Genomic DNA, 15514 nt, shown 5'->3' on the forward strand with positions numbered 1-15514 from the left:
AACTTGTCATTTATTTGTATCTGGCGACCCCAACTCAAGCTCTGCTTTCCGGATTTTCGCCTCCTTCAAAATTGTGTCGAAATACATACTGTATTCGTTACTATGTCAAATATTATTTTGTATCTGTTTGAAGGAAATAAATGTGATTTTCAATCAATCAATCAATATATAGGCCTACACAAGTGAGCGTGTCAAACCATAATGCGCCTTTGACAATGCAAGACATAAAGCACCATTCCTAATGACTTGGTACGGATATCCGTGGTAGACCATTAACAAGAACTGCCTAGACCTCTCGAAGCTAAAAAAAAGAATGTTTTTTTTTTTTTTTTCTCTCTTTGCCTCTTCCTTGAGGATTTATTGTTTCAAAATATTTACATATATACATATTTACATAGGAATAACTTTTTTTCAAGAGTCAAATGATATAATATTTATAACAGGAATTACAATATATCAATAATTTTCTTGACCTCTAATACACAAAATTGTTTAGATCCGTAATGATTCAAATAAAACTTCAAATATGAAACAAATTCCGTGATCAATCTCTTATTGCTATGATTTAGATTCTGAAGGTTGCATTTTACATAATGATTATAAACTACAAACTGAGCAACATTGATCGTCAAATTAATAAGATCAAATTTTGGGTTTTCTATTTTATACCCAATTAACAATGTTTTCATAGTTATCACCATTTCTTCTTTGAAAATAAAATAAATCATCCTCGATATGATTTTCCAATAAACTTTAATCTTTTTGCAAAAAAACAGAAAATGGCCAATGGTCTCGATTTCATTACAGATTTCGCATTGATTTGTATTTACAATTTTCCACTTGAACAAATCTAGAAGGTAATATTTTATGTAACAGTCTGAAATTGAATTGCTTAATTCTGTTATCTTTTATCTTTTTGAATTTAAAATGAAGGATATCTTTCCAAACTAAATCTTCTGGCAATTTTAGTTGTTTTCCCCAGATGTCCAGAATATAAAAATCAACCTTCTTTTGTTGTAAAAACAACACATAATATTGTTTTGATCTGGTGCAAGTTATATCAATACGTTCACCAACAGATGTATCAATTTCTTCTTGTTCTGGAGACTCATTTTGCTTTTCTTTCATCGTACTTATTTTTTCAAGCCAATGAGCAGGAAATGCTTTTTTTAATTTTAAAAATCTAAAACTAAATACTAAATTATCAACATCAAAAAAGTTTCTAAAAAATGATATATCTTTCCATTTACCTTTATATACAACTTGTTTAACATATAAAATACCAGCTTCTTTCCATTCCTGAAAATTTAAAGGTTGTCCATTTATTGTAATATTACTATTATTCCATAATGTTTCACGATATATATTTTCAACATTCTGCTCATCTAAATATCGTAATTGAGCCCATGTATATAGAAATTCAATATAAAACATTGGTAAACCCTTTTTTCGACAAAGCTTTAACATGTGTTTTGGATGACAATTCATTTGAAAACAGTAGGGGATTTTTCCTATGTAACTTAACCAAAACGAGAAAAGTGTTTTCCAGACTGCATCATAATTATTAAAAAAGGAATTTATCCAAGACAATATAAGTGATTTTGATTTCGAATATAGATCGATCATACCAAGACCACCTTCAACTATCGGTCTGACACAAATATTACGTTTAACTTTCTCACGCTTTGAATTCCATAAAAAGCAATACATTATCTTATGTAAACCCTTGCATATATAGTCTGGCATTGGAATAACCGTACCAACATAAACGATTTGAGGCACAATTAAACATTTTATAATAATTATTTTACCATAACATGTAAGCTGTCTCATTTTCCATGTTTTTAATGTTATTGACCTTTTCGATTTTCCCTTCCCAATTTAGCTTTCGTATATGCTCTTCATTTTTTCCCACAAATATTCCTAAATACTTAACAGGATCATCTGTAAAATCGAACTCGCTTCTTTCTAAGTTAAATATCCCTATTTTTAACATCTTTGTCTTATTCCAATTTACTTTTGGACCTGCAATATTACCGAAATTATTTATCTCTTTCATAACATTATGAAGGGAATTAATCGAATTAATAAATATCGTCGTATCGTCTGCGAACTGTGTTATTTTTATCTCTCTGTGTGGTAAGCATAAACAATTTCCTGAAATATCTATTCCTCTGATTTCATCATTTTCTTTAATACGAATTGCTAAAATCTCTGCAACCAAAATAAACAACAATGCTGATAATGGACACCCTTGTCTTACACCTTTATAAATATGAAATGATTCTGATAACCACCCACGCTGTAGTACTCTACCGTGAGCATTGTTATATAACATCTTAATCCAATTTATAAACGATTCCTTAAACTTCATCCGCTTTAATGTTTCAAACAGAAATGAGTGGTTCACATTGTCGAATGCTTTTCGAAAATCTAAAAAAATTATAATGCCACGGGAACTTTTAAATTTACAATAGTCAATAATATCTTGAACAAGCCCAACATTTTCGGATGCCGATCTACCTTTAATAAATCCACATTGATCAGTTGAAATAATTGATGATAAAATTTTCTGTAAACGCATCGCTAAAACCCGAGCTGCAATTTTGTAGTCGATATTGAGTAAAGATATTGGTCGCCAATTGTCCAGAGATCCCCTATTGCCATTTTTGTATAATAGAGTAAGAACTGACTGTCCTTGTATAAAAGAGAGTTCTCCCTTTTCATACCCCTCATTTAAACTATTTATAACTAGATCTTTAATTTCATCCCAAAAACATCTGTAGAATTCCACACTTAGACCGTCACTCCTGGGTGAACGGTTTAAATTCATGGAAGACAATGCTTTTCTACATTCTGTTTCAGTAAGCAACCCTTCACAACTTTCTGCTTCTTCCCGAGATAAGCATGGTACATGTACATGAGTAAAATATTTATCAACATCTGTTTCGTGTATCGGTGGACAATACAAGTTTTTATAAAAATCTATGAATATCTTTAAGAATCTCGTCATTATTAAGGACCTTTTTCCCATTTTTTTCAAGAAAGTGTATTTCTTTTTTATTTCCTCTTTGCCTTTCTAGCTGAATAAAATATTTAGTACATTTTTCTCCATTCTCTATCCATTTTTCTCTTGACCTAACATAAGCACCTTTACACTTATTTCCATACCATTTGTCTAACTCTTCTTTCAATTTATTCATTTTGTCTATTAATTCATCATTCATATCAGTATCAAACATTTCGTTGTAATGCCTTAATTCTCTTTCTAATTTCAGATAATACTCTTTTGCTCTAGATTGCTTTTCCTTTGCATAACGGATACTGTATTCTTTAATCTTATATTTACAAACATCCCATTGTATTTGTGTACTCATTCCTTTCGTTTCAAACTTGACCACTTGTATCAAACTTTTAACATAATTAACATAAACCTCATCATTCAACAACGAGTTATTAATCTTCCAATAACCTTTACCTCTTTTTTCTTGAGATATTTTTATCTTTAATGATATAGCATTGTGGTCACATTTTAATGCGGGTCTTATGTCTGTTGAAAAGACTGAACCCAAAAGACCTCTACAAATCAAACAATAATCTAGTCTTGAGTGTACATTTAATAATAATTGTCGCCAAGTAAATTGTTTTTTATCTTGGTTACACTTTCTCCATATATCAATTAATTTGTTTTTTGCTTGAAAACTTTTAAAATTCTTTTTTGGTAAATAAACATTTGATATGCCATAAGTATCTAATATTCTATTTTGTACACAATTCCAATCTCCACCTGCTATAACCATATCGTTATTAGGTTTACATGCTTTTACCCAGGCATCTAAGGACTTGTAAAAAAATTCTTTCTCCGTTTTCTTTGTCGGAGCGTAAATGTTTATACAAAAGTATGATATTGAATAACATGAAAATCGAATAATGATAGCTCTACCATCTCCTTTACAATTAACAGAAATAGAGTTCAATGAAAGACCCTCACGAACAAGAATGGCTACTCCTCTTGAGTGATTTGTGCCATGGTCAAAGAAACACTGACCTTTCCATTCCTTCTTTACACTTTGCTCTATATTATGTAGCCAAAAAGTTTCTTGGAGAAACGCAATATCACATTTCTGATTTTTTAACCATAAGAATATCTTGTCTCTTTTAAGCTTGTTTCGTAACCCCCTCACATTCAGGGAAACGAAATGTAACATAGACTTATCTATGAATCGATGGTTTGACATTCTTTCTTTCTAACTGCTCATCAATTTTTGTAATTTCTTTCCACTCACTTATTTTTGCTTGTGTCTTTTCGCTTCCTTTTAGAGGATTTTCTCTTATCTTGTACCAATTGTAGTGGAGGTGTTTCAGCTGACAGCGTGGTGCCCTCGTCATCGCTATCGCGATCGCTTGTTTCTGTTTCCGAGCTTGATCCGTAACTACTCTTTGCTCTATCTCCTTTAGACTTATCTCCAGGATCTTCGTCTGTAGATGAAAACTTTCCATCGCTTTCCACGACGATAGCATTCATCACACTATGCGCTTTTCGTGGTCGACTAGCTTTCTGATCTGATGGGGTTGGGACGGGTAGGAAATCCTGTAGATTAAGTTGCTTCTTCGCTTTTCCGCTGTACGAAGTGCTTGAAGTGAGGCTAGCAGCGGCGGCTTGTCTCGGGCGATCGTCATCTAGTCGAAGATCCGTGGCGTCCGTAGTTTCCGTTGCTATGTTGGTTGAGCACTTGTTTCTCACGTGCCCACTCGCTTTACAGAGGGAACACCTGATTGCATTCTTGCATGAAGATACGTGATGCCCTTTCTCCAGGCATTTCGAGCATGTAACGACGCTTCCAACTCCCTGTTCTGGCTGTCCAAGATGGTACAGTCGACCGACGAAAACCTTCCCGAAAACGAATTTCCTAGGGAGGGCTTGGGCGGGTGGTTTGATGAACAAAACTCTATCTCCATTAAGGCAGCTCATCAGTTGTCCATTAACTCTTAGTTTTTGTCTGATGATTTCACCATGAATTTCAATGTTTTTGGTTTGAAACTCAGACTTGATAAGTTGGTCACTTACTGAGAGTGGGATATCCTTGATTACCACACGAAGGAGATTCTCATTCCTGGTTTTGGTAAATGGGTTGAGGTCATGTACAGGGGTAACTGCCCCACGAAGCTCTAAGCCACTCATTATCACTTTCACTCTGTCTTCATGACGAACGAGGTAAATACACCATAAGTTACGTATTTGCTGGATACCTGATATGTTAGTAGGTTCTATTATCTTGGCTAACGACATGTACAATTCCTCACCCGATATTTGTTTTGTACTCACATTTCGAACATCCTCTGATTTAACAAAAACGGGTTTAGTTCCACTTGCGTTAGCCATTTTTAGAGTGAGACTGGGTGTGGCTTTCCGGAATCTCAGCTAGATTTCTCCCTTTCTCCTCAGAAAAATTCACTCCAAAGCGTCTCAGGTTATATAATTTACTTTTTCCTTCAATCTTATTCCAAATACACAACCTGATGGCTTATCAGTTTTCCGATGATTTGCGATTTTAATTCTCAATCTGAGAGGGTGAAAAAATTACGCCTTGACGTTGAAATTGCGCCCTCTCTAAAAAAGAATGGTTAAAATCCCATGCTGCACTGCATTTAGGGCAAACATGACTGCCATGAAAAATGTGAACATAGTGAAAACGCAGCATTAGAGTAGCAATAATATGTACTGCATAAGCAAATTTTCAAGTTTGATTCAAATAAATAGGATAAATTTGATAGGTTACATAAAAATCATGTTATAACACATCAGTGACATAGAAATGCTTACATTATGCAAGCTATTTGAGAGGTGTCCCAACATGAGATTAAGATTATCAGCAACCATGTGACACTGCTTCTCAAGATCTTGAATAGCCTCAGGGTCTATTGGTGGAATCATGGCAGATGCACCTACTGCTCCTCCGAGCTCTGTTGCTGATGAAGATGACGAGGTCATTGATGTTGGGGTTGTTGCTATGGTTACACACATGACAAGAAATATACATGTTAGACAACTGTAAACAATAGCATGTATTACTGTGTTGTGAAATTATCTTGCTCTCTCAACTTTGCAAAGAACGTAGAAAGTATCTGGATTTTTCAGATTTAATTTGTTACAGGGCATGTTCCGACATAGACTTGTACTTTTAAAGTTCATGCTTCTGCATAAGAACCATACTGTCTGATCATGTCTTAAGGCAATTGACTTGCAGCAAAAAGTCTGTAACAATAAAAAGAATGGGAAATTTTGCTTTTTGTGCATTTGTGTCCGCAATTCAGTTGTTTGAAGTCCATGATACCTATGATGACAAGGTTAAAAATAATTTACTTACCTAAAACAAAGTAACTAAATATTGCTTTGTAACCTACAACTTAAATTCAGTCCAGCATCTTGCTAAATTGCAATAAAATCTAACCATTTAGAGAAGTCTAATATCATGATGAATCACAAGCAAGAGGAAGTTATGGTATAATCTCATCATGTGATTACTCAATTAGCATATTTAGGTATTTCCCAAGTGATTTAAATAATGCATATCGACATGACAAATATTGATACCCTATTTCCTGGCCCTCTTAATTTATACAAATAATTCATGATTTGAAGAAATGCCAATTTCCATGAATTATGTACAGTATGTACAAGACTATTGAGTTAGGGGGTATAACTCACTGAAATTGATTTGAACATGTCTAGTGATAATATCCTATTACCAGTTCTTACTCTACTTCTCTAATGAGTACTGTACATCCATTGTTTTTCCTTATCACAGTGTTTTCTTGTTCTTAAACATCTGTACTTGAATTATTTGAATCATTGTTTTATAAAAAATCATCTATTAACCCTTTCCACGCGTACTTCGCACCAATGCACACTCGGTGCCGTGCGAACTTCGCATTTCACACTCAACAAACAATGCATTGTTTCCCTCCCTGAAAATAATTCAGTACAGATGGGTTCATGGTCCAGTGCACAAAGAGTTAAAGTTGTTATTAATATTAGATGGATTGTCATACAAGTCCAGGTCGGGATGGAAAGCAGGTGGGCTACAATTATTTATTTTTTAATTTTTTTTTTAAAATGTAACCTGAACTTAGCCTTGTAAACATCCTCTATCCATTTTCTCTTTGTGCATTCTCTTGTAAAGTGCTTTTATTAAAATGCCAAATAAAATAATAATACAATTTCTTTTTTTAATTTTGTGCCACGTAATTCTGTTAGAAAATATTTGCGTTTAGCTAATAGGAATACTATTTTGAAAAGATGGGTCTATTTCCAAGCAAAAATAATACATGTATGTGCCCATGTGCATTTATCTGTGTTGGTGATTTTCAATTAAAAAGTTTTGGTTTTGGTCTAGACTGTATTATCGTGGGGAGCATTATCAGACTTACAATACATATTTGATAATATGGTATGTTTAAGTAATCATCATTTCCTTGTACTTTCTCTCGAATTAATGCTTTATAGCTTCAATCAGCATCATTTGATGACATCTTGGAGTTACAAGTGGAACGCCTCTGGCAGTCTCGCCTGCATTACGCAATTCGATACAGCAGCAGTGCTTCCTTTGAAAAACAGCTAATAAATAATTATTCACAGAAGAAAACACTAATATGATAAAATATTATGTCCATTGACCCAAAATGACCTTTGACCATGATCATGTGACCTAAGACATGTGCAAAACAATCATTCATACTTGATTACCCTTATGTCGATGTTTCATGAGCAAGTACCATAAACTTCCTAATATAAGTTATAATGCCAATTCAACACATACTCCCAACACGGCCAGAGTTCATTGACCTTTAAATGACCTTTGATCTTGGCCATGTTCCTGAAACACACACCGGGTATTCAGAGATACATTACTGCTCTTATATCCAAGTTTCATGAACTAGATCCATAAAATTTCAAAGTTATGACAATTCCTCAAATACCCCCAATATGGCCAAAGTTCATTGACCCTAAGTGACCTTTGACCTTGGTCATGTGACCTGAAACTCAGGCAGGATATTCAGTGATACACTATTACCCTTATGTCTAAGTTTTATGAAATAGGTCTATACAGTGCATATTTAAAAAAACGGGACAGATTTGACAAGTCTATACAATTTTTGTTTCAAATTATGTCTATATTTGGGTGTTAATAGGTGCTCTGAAGTCTTATCTTTCAAATGCCATTAAACAAATTTAGTTTCGTTCATGCTTGAGTGAACACGGAATGTTTTTGTCTGGGGTTAAAAAGGATGCTTGCGCCAAAATGGCATAAACTGATAAATATGATGATCGGACTTCTTGCTAATCAGCAGATTTCCTCTTAACCTTTTCATTCTTTTTGCCATAATTTTCGAATTATACGGTCAAAATTCATTTTCAAATCTGTTTATTTGCTTGAATTGTTCTGTTGTTGTTTCTTTTTAATATGCTCTCTTTTAGCTTTCAAGATTCCTTCTTTAAGCAAAAACAAATTTTTTCAACTGAAGTATGGGAGAGCGTGTATTTTTTTTCCAAATTTAACTTGGTCAAGGAATCAATAACCCCTTGCAAAAGGATTCATATTTATTAAAGGTACCATAACATAATTTGTTTCACAAAATAAAATACGATTTGAATAATTACAAGTTCTCCCAATTGATAATGCAAATCTTCTTGCTTGGGTTGACAAAAAGTCTTCTTTTCTTTATGAAAGAAAATTCAAAGGTTAAAGAAGTTTTAATGAAAAAACAAAATTTGTAAATGAAATTTGACAGCATAATTAAAAAATCATGGCAAAGATAATGAAAAGGTTAAAAGGAAGTCTGCTGATTAGCAAGAAGTCTGATCATCAAATTTCTCATTTCTGCCATTCTGGCGCAAGCCTCTTTATGAACCCCCAACAAAAACGTCCCATGTTCGCTCAAGCATGAACAAAATTTATTACTTTAAATGGCATTTCAAAGATAAGATTTCAGAGCATTTATTAATATAACAAGTGGAACGCCTCTGGCAGTCTCGCCTGCATTACGCGATTTAATATAGCAGCAGTGCTAACTTTGAAAACTACTATAAAATAATCATTCACAAAAACTCCATTCATATAATGACATAATACCACGTTCATTGACCATAAATGACATTTGAACGGTGACTTAAGACTTGTCAACTACATCCATGTCCACATTTCAATCACTCTATCTATAAACTTTCAAAGTTATGATGGCAATTCAACAATTACCCCAACATGGCCTAAGTTTATTGACCTTAACTGACCTTTGACCTTGGTTTTGTGACCTGAAACTCACAGGGGATGTTCAGTGATACTTGATTACTCTTATATCCCAAGTTTTATGAACTAGATCCATAAACTTTCAGAGTTAGGATGGTAATTTAACAAATACCCCCAACACGGCCAAAGTTCATTGACCTTTAATGACCTTTGACCATGGTCATGTGACCTGAAACTCGTACAGGATGTTCAGTGATACTTGATTACTCTTATGTCCAAGTTTTATGAACTAAATCCGTAAACTTTCAGAGTTAGGATGGTAATTTAACAAATACCCCCAACACGGCCAAAGTTCATTGACCTTTAATGACCATTGACCATGGTCATGTGACCTGAAACTCGCATATGATGTTTGCTAATACTTGATTAACCTCATGTCCAAGTTTCATGAACTAGATCCATAAATTTTCAAAGTTATGATAGTAATTCAACAAATACCCCCAACTTGACCAAAGTTCATTGACCCTAAATGACCTTTGACCTTGGTCACGTGACCTGAAACTCGAGCAGGATGTTCACTAATACTTGATTAACCTTATGCCTAAGTTACATGAACTAGGTCCATATACTTTCTAAGTTATGATGTCATTTCAAAAACTTAACCTTCGGTTAAGATTTTGAAAATAATTCTCCCAACATGGTCAAAGTTCATTGACCCTAAATGACCTTTGACCTTGGTCATGTGACCTGAAACTCAGGCAGGATGTTTAGTAATACTTGATTAACCTTATGTCCAAGTTTCATGAACTAGGTCCATATACTTTCTAAGTTATGATGTCATTTCAAAAACTTAACCTTAGGTTAAGATAAGATTTGATGTTGACGCCGCCGCCGCCGTCGCCGCCGCCGTCGGAAAAGCGGCGCCTATAGTCTCGCTCTGCTATGCAGGCGAGACAAAAATATAGATATCATAATTTGAAACAATTTTTTTATAGACTTTTCAAAACTGTCCCGTTTTTTTGATACCCACTGTATAGTTTTGAAGTTATGACATTTCACAAACTAAACCTAGGTTAAGATTTCGATATTGATTCCCCCAACATGGTCTAAGTTCATTGACCCTAAATGACCATTGACCTTGGTCATGTGACCTGAAACTCAGGCAGGATGTTCAGTAATACTTCATTACCCTTATGTCCAAGTTTCATGAACTAGGTCAATATACTTCCTAAGTTATGATGACATTTCAAAAACTTAACCAAGGTTAAGATTTCAATGTTGATGACGCCGCCGTCGCCGTCGGAAAAGTAGCGCCTATAGTCTCGCTCTACTATACAGGCGAGACAAAAATGAAACCATAATTCAGAGCAATTTTTTTGACATCATAATCGTAAATTTTCTTCATGAGATGTACATCAATTAAAAGATAATATGCTTCCCCTCTTTCATTTGAAGTCCATCTCAACATTCATAATGCATGTATGACTGAGTTAGAACAATGGAAAGTGGTGAGTTGCACAAATTACGATTTTACATGTAAATGAGTTTTTCAGGGTATTACTGCACTATCTATTCGTAAAACAAAGATCATAACTTAAATATCCATTTTTTTTCTTCTTTCACATGAGACCTTGTGCTTACATGATTGACGCATGGTGAAGAAAAAGTTGCATGAAAACATGCTTTATTTCTACCTATTCAACTATTACAGTTTCGTTTTTTCTGGGACGCACTGTACATCGAGATGTAAGAAGTGAGGATTTTGCTCAGTCTCTGTCATTACTTTTGAATATTGATGCATGTAAATAAAATGCAATTAAACTCATATGGGTTTGAATACGAGCTCATGCAAATAAGTATGTAAATTATTTAGTAAATTGCTATATCTGCATGATCATGAAATATAGTGTATTCATTAGGGATATTCAGCCTGAAAATAAGGAACTTGACATGGGAGAAAAAAATACAGGAACAGGTCAATAAAAAAATTGAACAAAATACAATTCTGATAATAAAAGAAAACTAATGAACTCTTTATTAAGGAAAATGAAATCTTTTGAACAAGTAAGCTTGCGTGAAACAGAAAAATAAAGAAACAAATCAAAGAGAGTTTGAGAAATATCAAACCAAAGATAAGAAAGTTATGAGCATTTGAATGCTGAGATCACTAATGATGTAAAAGTATTCCTATTGGCAATGCGACCAACATGCGCGATTTCATATTTGTACAAATCCCTAATGACAAGTACTTTCCAACATATTCAAATTTCAAACTTTTATTGAGTCTGTCGAGAAATCGGGGGGGGGGGGTACATAATGGAGGTTTCATAAAATATATCGTGGACAAAGATTTGTACTATCATTAGAATGAGCAAAAAAGTTTATTTGGGGGTATATCTTCAAGAGGGGGGGGGGTTGTACATGTGTGACATCACAAATCTTAGTCACAGCATTAACAGGATCTCCATGGCATTAGTGACAACTGACATTCAAATGCTCATATCTTTCTTATCATCTGTACAATTCTTCCTTAAACTTTTATTGATCTTATTCTTTCATATTTTTCTTTATTTTTCATACAAGATAATGTGTTCCGAGGGTTTCACTTTCATTCTCCTTTAATTAAAATTGTGATCAATCAAGCACAAATTGGCATAATTATGTGAGTCCATTTTCCACTCAAATAGCAATTATCCAATAAGAATTTTATTAACTATTATGATATCTCAAAACAAATGGCAGTCCAATATTTCCATGCAATTACATGTAGTGAATAAAAAACAAGTGGAGCGCCTCTGGCAGTCTCACCTGCATCACGCAATTCAATATAGTAGCAGCGCTGACTTTGAAAACAACTATAAAATAATTATTCACAAAAAACACCATTCATAAAATGATACAATACTACATTCATTGACAGTAAATGACATTTGACCTTGATCATGCGACCTAAGACTTGTCAGTGATACTTGATTACCCCTACATGTATATCCACATTTCATAAACTATATCTATAAACTTTGAAAGTTATGACAGTAATCTAATAATTAATTCCAAATTGGACAAAGTTCAATGACCTTAAATGACCTTTTACTTTGGTCATGTGACCTGAAACTCGCATGAGATGTTCAGTGATACTTGATTACTCTTATGTCCAAGTTTTATGAACTAGATCCATACACTTTTAGAGTTATGATGGTTATTCAAAAACTTAACCTTCGGTTAAGATTTGGTGTTGACACCGCCGCCGCCGTCTCACTCTGCGATGCAGGTGAGACAAAAACACGATTTAATTTTTCTTACAATCAAAGCTTTAAAATGGGAAAAAATAGTTTACTTTGACGAGAACTTTAAGACTTCATAAATTTCTTATTGTCAATAATATTTAGAATTTGTTCAATATGTACATGTAATATTGATCTGTCATTCAACCATTCTCTCTTTTATTTATCAAAATTCTTATTTTCAGGATGTTCATCCTTAAAATGCCATGAGATGTTTAATGTTCAAGAGTGATCTAAATTGTACAGTACATATGCTAGTAAGTACAGTACTTTGAATATGAATGGAAAACAAACATTTGAAAGCATGTAGGTGAATAATTGCAAAAAAAATTTTTTACAAATGAACTATGAGGAAATGTTTGAATCTTATGATGGATATACCATCAAACAAATAACGGAAACGGAATCGAACAATAATTGAAATGGTAAGAATAATTTCTCCTGGATGGCAGATAAAAGAATTAATTATTGAAAACTCAACTCTTGTTAATGGTAGCATTTCCCATGCAATTCTTTCCCATGTCACCCTAGGGTTTCATGCTTAACCCCACATGCCAGTATCCAAGTCAGTGGTCAAATGTCCATTTTACTATTCATCATCCTCATCTTCAAGCTAGATTTATCAATTAAGATTTTCCAAATTTAATACAAAAAGGCTTGATATATGATGTGAACTCTGAATTTTAATGTAAAATGAATCAAACTACAAACAAAATGAAACAAAAGAATGAAACAAGTGGCATGCCAACCAAAAATGCCTTTAATGAAACACAAGTTAGTGTTAAAGTGGGAACAAAAACTAAAATGGTAAGATGATATTTGTGTATTTTGTGGAAGCTATTTATTTTTTTCTTTGGACATTTCACCACAAGGTAAACCTCACACCAGAATGTGACAAATCCTTTTCATCAAATAGGAGAAAACTTTGTTTGAACAGGATGCAATACTAAAATAAAGTAATAAATCAATCAATCACTGTTGATTTTAAATCATTAAAAAAAATACTGATAAAAAAGAGAGGAAGGCTAAAATGAAAGTAACCCAGTAGAAATGAATTTTAAGTTACTGAAACAAAATATAATTACTATGTATTAAAAACAGCTCCAATTGCTTCATATGCATTTACTTTTTCAAATACAGGTGTATTAAGAAGGGGGGTCTTTAAAAATAATAGTTTTGTAGGAAAGGAAGAGTGTAAAACAACTTCTATCATCTACATGATGAAAATAAATATTGCCTTTTTTCAAAACAATTTATTTTTTTTCTCAATGATTTTTTTCTAGAGCGCTGTATCATGCACTAATTACGATTCTACTTTTCTTTTGTCAAAATGCTCTAGCTTGGTCTACAATCTTTCTGATAACCTTCTACCAATAAAAGGTTTTGTCACATCCTGCCAAGACTCCAAAAGGGGTGGTTTACCTACCCCATGGCATCATCCGACTGGTGGTGGGGTAAGCAGGAGATGTTGCCCCTGAGGTGGACTGGGAGGAACCCACACTCTGACGAATTTTCTCTAGGAGATCATCAGCAACATACGATACCATTTCCCCTTCCCTGGTAAGCGTACCATGAAGAGGTAAGGAGCCCATGGCTGACCCCACAGGGTCCTCTCGAGGTGAAAAACGCTCCACAGATCCAGTCGCTTCCACATCTGAAAGTTCTGCAACAGACGATGATCTTCGTTTGAGCTTCACCATTGGTTCTGGAATGTCTATGTGAAGATCATCTAATTGTTTTGAGATATCAGAAAGCTTTTGGTCACTACCAATGGCACAATCTATATGTTCCACATGTTTCCCACTACCTATGCTATCACTGTCTCCATAATCCAGGAAGGCATCATCTTCATCAGGCTCTTTAGGTTGCTTCTGAGTTCTGAGGATATTCATTGCTGCTTCTGCTAAAGGATCAGTATCCAGTCTCCTTTCTCCATCTGCTACAGTATGATCTTTATCCATCTTTTCCCCATCCCACATATCACTTTGCATATTAGTTTTTTGTATTGGGTCATCTGTACTCTGAGCACCTTCAGCTTCTCCTCTGGTTGGTAGAGGATCAGATGACTCTGATTCATCCATTGTCTAAGTCTTTCTTCATTAAAGGGTCAAACACCATCAAAACACATCAACACATCCTTTGTATCTTCATTGTGTGATAACTGGACCTGGAAAATTAAAAAAAATGATCAGTCATTAAATTCATTCACAAATGCACATTGAAGAAGGAATTTGTGGACAAGAAAAAATAATATTCTCTGAAAGTGAAACAATAATAAAAGAATGACATTAGTGAGCCTTAAAAACCTATCTCTGCCAAAATATCACTTCATATCTGACAATATCATGAGCTTTTACAATTGTTATATATATAAGAAGAATTGTAAGAGCAATTACATTCATTTATTTAGTTATTTCCTCTTTAAGGATATTCATAGCATAGAATGATTAAGAATATTCCAGAATGTCTCACTAAAGCTTTGTTAGGCATGTTCTTTAATAGGCCAAGGAATTTTGTTATTTCTGAATAGAGAGACAATAATAGACTTCAACACAATAGACAATAGACTAGTGGTAGTGAAAAGAACAATAGGCTTAGCTGTTTTGTTGACATTCTTAATTTCACTGAGGTCATTCAAGAATGTTCTAAAATTAGACTGCTCTAGAAATTGGCAGAATGTTCTTTTTGGAGACAATACTAGAAGCTTCCAGAATAGTGAATAATTTGTATATAAGCTGGCAATTTCTTCAAGGACATTATCACATCACATCATATCAGATCAGAACTCAGAGTTTCACACCAGACTTTATGTCAGAGCATATATTATTTCCACCTGGAATACAACATTTATCTTCTGTGGATTATTTGCACACCATCGATGAACTGTTTGCAGTACTTTGAAAGAGGAATTCTCAGTTCTCATCGAGATCATCAACCTGTTTTAGTGAACGCTTTTCAACCCATGGATTGCTGAAATTGACT

At 33.9% G+C, this 15514-nt stretch overlaps 1 protein-coding gene across 2 annotated transcripts in view; it reads right to left on the reverse strand.

Moving 5' to 3' along the window:
- LOC129256760 (uncharacterized) overlaps window positions 1–14701 on the reverse strand; it is a 28129-nt gene extending 13428 nt beyond the window's left edge. The window contains exons 1-2 of one of the 2 annotated variants that reach the window (XM_064097650.1): window positions 13959–14701; window positions 5825–6009 (exon numbers count right to left, since the gene is read on the reverse strand). In XM_064097650.1, the coding sequence (XP_063953720.1) occupies window positions 5825–6009; window positions 13959–14613 (840 nt within the window). In that variant the 5' untranslated portion in view covers window positions 14614–14701. The remainder of the gene's footprint in view (window positions 1–5824; window positions 6010–13958) is intronic. The other variant, XM_064097651.1, reaches the window with a different exon arrangement.
- Between the last annotated feature and the right edge of the window lie 813 nt (window positions 14702–15514).

The sequence above is a fragment of the Lytechinus pictus genome, chromosome 3 (assembly GCF_037042905.1).
Source record: "Lytechinus pictus isolate F3 Inbred chromosome 3, Lp3.0, whole genome shotgun sequence".
Lineage (NCBI taxonomy): Eukaryota > Metazoa > Echinodermata > Echinoidea > Temnopleuroida > Toxopneustidae > Lytechinus > Lytechinus pictus.